General features: G+C 41.5%; 1 protein-coding gene across 1 annotated transcript; it reads left to right on the top strand.

Moving 5' to 3' along the window:
• Positions 1–1508: 1508 nt before the first annotated feature.
• LOC115512656 (40S ribosomal protein S21-like) lies at positions 1509–6268 on the top strand. The gene is made up of 2 exons (XM_030313902.1): positions 1509–1771; positions 5969–6268. The coding sequence occupies exons 1-2, from the start codon at positions 1766–1768 to the stop codon at positions 6266–6268; spliced, it is 306 nt and encodes a 101-aa protein (XP_030169762.1). The 5' UTR covers positions 1509–1765.
• Positions 6269–7825: the final 1557 nt, after the last annotated feature.

The raw sequence follows: 7825 nt of genomic DNA on the forward strand, positions 1-7825 counted from the left end.
GAAGACCTACTGAATGAGCTTTATGCTAAAGCAAAATCTGATCTTTGCTTTCTGACTAGATTGTAAGATCCCAGAATCCAGTTATATCATTTTCTTTGTATTTACTGAGGCAAGCCTAACACATGGCACATGGTATTTTGGTAAGTATATGTCCTATTGCCCACATATTTCTCAGCAATCAAATCAACTGATAAATTGGATTTCTGCTGATGAAAGGTATGGTGCTCTTTCTGTGGTAGCAAATTAAGATTTTAAGTATTCAAGCTAAACTGTCATTTTCTATGCTGGCATTTAGAAGTTATTAGGTCTATTTGTAACGGGTGATGCAACAACCAAAGAATTCAAACATAAATTGGGTAAAATCCAAAGTCGTACTAGAAGTTGACTCACAATTGATAGAGGCTACAGGATTTATTAGCAAATTCAGAACTTTGGTGCTTTAATTTTGAACTGTGAGATCACCAGAAATAAGTTTGTTTGGATTAAATTAAGTCAAGTCACTTCAAAATACCTGCACTAAGGTCTAATGAAATGTCACCATAAGAATGTTTGCTTGTTAGACATAACTTAAAAAAATTAAGGGGCGCCTGGGTGGCTCAGTCGGTTAAGCGTCCAACTTTGGCTTAGGTCATGATCTCACAGTTTGTGAGTTTGAGCCCTGCGTCTGGCTCTGTGCTGACAGCTCAGAGCCTGGAGCCTGCTTCTGATTCTGTGTCTCCCTCTCTCTCTGCCCCTGCCCCACTCACCCTCTGTCTCTCTCTCTCAAAAATAAATAAACATTAAAAAAACAAAAAAAAAATAATTATAAAAGAATTGTTGAGGGTGGTCATTAGTTCATAAAAATGAAATCCACGGGGGCCCCTGGTGGCTCAGTCAGTTAAGCATCCAACTCTTGATTTTGGCTCAAGTTATGATCCCAGTGTCATGGGATCAAGCCCCACATGAGGCTCTGCACTCAGCATGGAAATGCTTATTCCCAATCTCTCTGTCTCTCTGTCTCTCCCCCCTCTGCCCCTCCCCACCCCACTTGTGTGTGTGCTCTCTGTCTCTAAAATAAAAATGAAAAGGGGCACCTGGGTGGCTCAGTCGGTTGAGCGTCTGCCTTCAGCTCAGGTCATGATCTCACAGTCCGTGAGTTCGAGCCCCGCGTTGGGCTCTGCTGAGAGTTCAGAGCCTGGAGCCTGCTTCAGATTCTGTGTCTCCCTCTCTCTCTGCCCCTTCCCCGCTCATGCTCTGTCTCTCAAAAATGAATAAACATTAAAAAAAATAATTAAAATAAAATAAAAATGAAAAGATACATGAAACCCATGTAATAAATTCCTCCTTAATTTCAGTGTCAAGAAAAAGTTTGTCTTCTCAGATGAACTCTTGAAATTCCATAATCACAATTATTGTTGAGCATATTTCCATTTTTGCTCCATGAGGGTAGAGATCGTGTCTTATTTGTTCACCATAGACTCTCCAGCATTCAACACCTATTTATTGCTCAAAATGCAATGTAATAGAAGCCAAAGGAAGAGAATGTTCCAAGAAGGAAGGAATAGTCACTCATGTCAAATGCTGATAAAGACTGAGAACTATCCATTAAGTGCAGCAACAAGGTTATTTATAACTTTTGCAAAAAGCAGTTTCATACCTAGATAGCAGTGGGTTTAGAAAAGAGTGGGAATAATATGGAAAAAAAGTGTGACTGTGCTTTCCCAAACCTTAGTTGTCGAGTGAAAGGAAGTCCTAGAGTGGTAGCTAAAGGGTAAATACAGAGTGGATGAAGGTTAGTTTATGTTTTTTCTTTGAATTCCATAGAGACTTAACTATAATTGTTAAAGGGGAAGAGCCAATAAAGAAGAGTTGAAAGAAAATACTGGGAGTGAAAAGGGGTAATTCATAGCCTAAGGCAGATTTCCCAACTGGTGTTCTGTGAATGTGCTATAGGTATGCCTACAGCTATGATCCATTCAGCCTTCAGGATGAGCTGTGGGCAGAGCCCACAGGCCAGTTGCCTGCAGCCGAGCAACCTTCTTTGAGGTCCTCTGAGGGTAACTGGTACGGACTAAAGTCTAATGGGATGCACAGATGATGAGCGTGGTGGGCATCTTTCAGCTCTTCTTCACCCTAAATGGCAGAAAATTTAGTCAAAGGGCACATTGCTGCACACTGTGGGCAGGGGCCCTAGATGCTGCCGGAGATATTTATGTTCTTTCGATGCCCAGGGAGCATGGCAGGCATCCTAAGGCGCAACTAGCAGGGGAGAGACCCAAGGAGATAGGACAGGGGCTCCTGGTGGGTGTAGCTCCAAGGAATAGCCCCAGACAGCAGCCCCAAATCTCAGTCTTCAAATTAATTCCACATGTCTGGTGAGTTCTTGACGTCCAGGTGGGCTGCAGGTGGACTGCTCAAATCATGCAAATTAGAGCTCATCGATATTTTGGTATACTTAACGTCTCAAAGTTCATTTGGACTCAAAGTTCACTGGGATTATCACAGGACACTTCCATGCTATGTTTGTTAATGAAAGATAAGAAAACTGTTAAAGAGTCATTAGATAAAATTTCAGTAAACACTGAAAGGTTATTACCTTCTAAATTTCTCATTGATGAGAGCTACTAAGAATTCATTACTTACCAATAACCTTTACAAAAAAAGGGGGTATCTGGCTGGCTCAGGTGAAAGAGCATGCAACCCTTGATCTTGGGGCCATGAGTTTGAGCCCCATGTTGGGTGTAGAGAGTACTTGAAAATGAATAAATAAACAAACTCCAAAAAAAAATTCAAAGAAATAATCGCTAAAAAGTCAGGAAATTTGTATGGCCATTTCAAATTTAAACCTAATATTTACATTTAGAGCTGTCTGGGTGGCTCAGTTAAGCATCTGACTCTTTTTTTTTTTTAATTTTTTTTAATGTTTATTTATTTTTTCTTAAATTTTTTTTTAACGTTTATTTATTTTTGAGACAGAGACAGAGCATGAACGGGGGAGGGTCAGAGAGAGGGAGACACAGAATCTGAAACAGGCTCCAGGCTCCGAGCTGTCAGCACAGAGCCTGATGCGGGGCTTGAGCTCACAGACCGCGAGATCATGACCTGAGCTGAAGTCGGCTGCCCAACCGACTAGGCCACCCAGGCGCCCCAATGTTTGTTTATTTTTGAGAGACAGAGTGTGAGTGGGAGAGGAGCAGAGAGAGAGACACAGAATCCAAAGCAGGCTCCAGGCTCCGAGCTGTCAGCGCAGAGCCCGATGTGGGGCTCAAACTCTCGAGCCGTGAGATTATGACCTGAGCTGAAGGCGGACGCTTACCGACTGAGCCACCCAGGCGCCCCTTCTGACTCTTGGTTGTGGCTCAGGTCATGATCTCACGGTTCGTGGGTTTGAGCCCTGTGTTGGGCTCTGTGCTGCCAGCACGGGGCCTGCTTGGGATTCTCTCTCTTCACCTTTCTCTGCCCATCTCCCACTTGTGCTGTCTCTCTCAAAATAAATGAACTTAAAAATATAAAAAATAAAATTTACATTTAGAGAAGCAAGTTCAAGTTTAAAAGATATTATTTAGGGATTTTATACAATTTAATTATTTATTCAAATAGAGTCAATATTTTGTTTTGTTCTCTCCCCTTGTATTTTGTATTTTATCGTAATTATACCATAATAAATATACACCCAAACACATAAATAGATGTGTGTGTATATATTTACCATATATACATATATATCTCCCGCATAGATGCCTCAATCCCCTCCAGTTTATTCTAGTGAATTGTCATTTTTCTATGTTTTCCATGATGTAAAAAAAGTTGGGACATGTATAGAATTTCTGAGGAGAAAGGGGATAGTGAATAGGTTGAGGGGTAAGTATAAACGGGAGAAGGAATGACCCATCCTTTGAAACAAGGAGGAAGAAAGTAATAAAAGGTACAAAATACCTGTTTATATATTTGTGACGGGAAGACAAGGAAGTTGGGGATATTGGCAAGAGAATGGCTGAAATGATAGGCAACGGAACTGTAGAAGGAAAAGAGTGAAGACGGTCAGATAGGCATAAAGTTAGGGTTCTCAAAGAACCCTGGCAGTTGCCACGTTGTGAAAGCACAGTTGTACATAAAGTTATCTACGTGGGAGAGCAGGAAGAATATAACATTGACCAGACAGTGCAGTGTAAATATTTCATACTTGGTGGCTTTACATCACCACCACCAAAGACTTTGTCGTCATGAAAATGGAGGTTATGGGAAATGAAAGGAAAGATAACAGAGTTTGGGGTTGCTTCGGGTTCGGAGCTACAGGCTAGTTCCACAGTTTGATTCCTCCTAGCCATTGGAGTAGGAATCTAAGGGATTTACAAAGAGCAGAAGAAACAACATGTAAGAGTGAAAGGAGGTAACCAGATTGTTCCTTACATTGTCAGAACCCAGTTTAGTTCACAAGCCTCAGGAGTAAAGTCTAGATTTACTCACATATAAAGTCCACTATAGTTTTCAGATTTTTATCACAATAAGGCACTTCTTGAAGACCCTCTAAAAGGCAGGCTTCCCAGCCGATGTGAATTCACGGGCAGATTTGGCAGGTGACCCCAAATAAGCATAGTTTTTGGCAGAAGTTTCAAGACAATTTCCCCCCCCCCCCCCAGCTCTTCCTTGCAAACACATTACCATTCCTGAGTCTCTTCTGCAGAGAAATCTTGTATCTGTGACCAGGCGAATTTCTTCTAGAGCTGGTCTGAAGGAACTTCAGGAAACTTGGGATTCTAGCATGCATCTGAAATTATGCTTGGACATATTTTCCTGGCGCACATTTTGTACTTGGTTTCCCTTTTAGCAGAAGAGATGAAGAGAAACATCAATAATTAGGGGTTTATGTTTCTATACTTACATGAATGTAAGAAAAGACAGTATCTCTGAGCTCCTAAGTCATACAAAGTTATAAGAAGCACCTAGCACAGGGTCCAGCCTTTAGTTTACATGCAATCAGTGTGAGTTGTTTTTTACTTTTTTAAGGATTTGAGGTACTAGAAAGGAATTTGAAAAAAGAGAGAGGAGTAAGCATACAGATGATGTGGCCTAGACTATTAATTCCTGGTTAACAGCCTCAAACACTTTGTCCAGCTCTCTAATTAAAATTTAAAACAAGCACTTTATTTTTAAGGGCACTATAGGGCTTCCAGGGATGAAATACTCCAGTTCTCATCAATGCTGTTTTGGGGCTGATAAAATCCCAATTATACTATTCCTTTGTTCTTTCATTAATCTCAGCTCTATCTCCAGTATCCTGAGTTCTGCATTCAAACCTGAATTTGTCTACTTTCTTAAAACCATGCCAAGAGTCAACTCTTTGTCAAAAGTTAGAGAAGGAGAATTTTTTCCACATCTAAGTAACTCTGTTGCTGAGAATCTTTTCACTACAATGTATATTTGAAGAGAAAGACTTTCTTCCTGGCCATCCCCTGCTTTTCTTTCTTGTATGAAAGTTTCATTTGTAGGCAGAAGCAGGAAGGAGGAGGGGAAAACCCTCCACAAGAGATGACCCTTGCTGTCGTGGCTCCTCAGGCTGTCAATCAATCAGAGAACCATCTGCCCCCCGCTTTAGATGGCAGGAGCCGTCCTACACATCTGCTGTGCCTTTTCTAACGTCACTTACAGAACCCACTAAAAGCTGTTAGACAAATGAGGGGAACCAGAATGCAGCTGCATGTAGCTGATTTTGAATTTTTGCAGCTGGGTCCTACATGCCACTCTCAGTTTTGAAAGTTTTTTGTTTGTTTGTTTTTGTGAGATTGGATAAACAAAGAGAACAATTCCCTTTATAATGACTCCTAGGGTCTTAAAGTTTTGTTCTCTGCAAGTTTAAAATAATGTATCTCTTTTAAAACTCCCACCGAATGTTTAAAATTTAAGCCAACTGTAAATACGTAATCATTCATGAGTTCCTCTTAAGAAAAAGTGTCACATGGAAAAAAAATGTTTTTAAAACTGATTCAAGGGTTTCTGTGCTCGTGCTGGTCGCATCAGCAGCAGACGCGCCCTGGACATGCAGAATGAGGCCAACCAGTTGGTGGACCTGTACATGCCATGGAAATGCTCCCTCAGCAACAGGATCATGGGCGCCGAGGACCACGCATCCATCCAGACGAACATGGCGGACTTCGAGAAGGTAACAGGCAGGTTCAACGGCCAGTTTAAAACCTGTGCTATCTATGGGGCCATTTGCAGGATGGGTGAGTCAGATGACTCCATCCTCCGACTGGCCAAGGCCAACGGCATCATTTCAAAGAACTTCTGACTGGAGAGGATGACGGAGGTGTAATTCTTGCCATAAAAAAATAGCAAAAGCCCAGAGAGAGAGAAGTGGGGGGAGAGAGAGAGAGAAAGGAAGGAAGGAAGGAAGGAAGGAAGGAAGGAAGGAAGGAAAGGAGGGAGAGAGAGGGAGGAAGGAAGGTTGATTCAGGAGCCAAGTACTTTCTGAGATGGAAGCAAGTTTGATATCTAGATGTGAGAAGTGTGCAGGCTAGAAATCTAAAGTATTATCACCTTCAGGCCAGTTCCCTATATCAACTTAAAAATGACCAAAAGACACAGCACTTACTTATTTGTCTGTGTAGGAAATAAGAATTTTCACGTTCTTACAATGTTATATCATAGAATTTAAAAAGCTTGCTGACCCAGAATATGAAACCATAGGAAATCAGTCCTGGCTGCATGCTTATATACTCTGAAAATTCTGTTTACTGTTTTTCTCAGTATTCGTTCCTGCAGCATCTTCACATGGCTTTTTTGATAACACTTACCACACCACCATTATTTACCTGTTTCACCCACAATACTATTCCTTGCAAGAAAAGACCCCCGTCATGTTTACATCAACAGCGTCATGTATACTAGGCTTTTTAAGAAATGTTTAGTTATGTAACTAAAGCGATTTGTGTATGTAATAGAAAAGTGTTCTCGGGGCGCCTGGGTGGCGCAGTCGGTTAAGCGTCCGACTTCAGCCAGGTCACGATCTCGCGGTCCGTGAGTTCGAGCCCCGCGTCAGGCTCTGGGCTGATGACTCAGAGCCTGGAGCCTGTTTCCGATTCTGTCTCCCTCTCTCTCTGCCCCTCCCCCGTTCATGCTCTGTCTCTCTCTGTCCCAAAAAATAAATAAACGTTGAAAAAAAATAAAAAAAAAAGTGTTCTAATATTCCTTAAAAGGGCCTTTAGTAGATGGAATTAGAAACTGCAGGCTCATGAAAACATCCGCCTGCTTAACTGCATTGGTGCCCACATATTCTGTCTTTCCTCCTGTTACTACAGATCTTCTGTCTGGATTCCCATGCAGGACCAGCCCTACGCTTGTGAAGTAGATCCTATCCTCTCTCATTTACTCAAGGACATCCCCTCAGCAGTTCTACCCGCTCTCTCCCCCGTCCTTGGTTTGCCTTCACTGTTGAAAAACTTCCCATCGGTTTATAAATGACCTATAATTCTCATACCTTTAACAATAGACTCTACAAAATTTCTCTTCACCCCCTCATCCCCATTTATTGGCTCACTTATGGCAAAACTCCTTAGAAGAATTGTCTAAACTTCTGTCTCCAATTCCTGTTCTCCTAAGCTCTTTCAGACCTACTTCAAACACGCTTTTACCCTTACCTTTCCGTGGTTGAATGGTTTTGTAAACCCCCCACGACCTCCATATTACTAAACTGATTTTTCATTTCTCACTCCTTGTGTTAGTTGACCTAAAATATTTGACACAGTTGATCACTTCTTATTTAAACTTTCTTCACTTGGTTCCAAAATAGCTCACTTTTACATGTTTTTTTTTCTCTTACTGGCCTCCCTTTCTCAGTCTCTTTTAT

The sequence above is a fragment of the Lynx canadensis genome, chromosome B1 (assembly GCF_007474595.2).
Source record: "Lynx canadensis isolate LIC74 chromosome B1, mLynCan4.pri.v2, whole genome shotgun sequence".
Lineage (NCBI taxonomy): Eukaryota > Metazoa > Chordata > Mammalia > Carnivora > Felidae > Lynx > Lynx canadensis.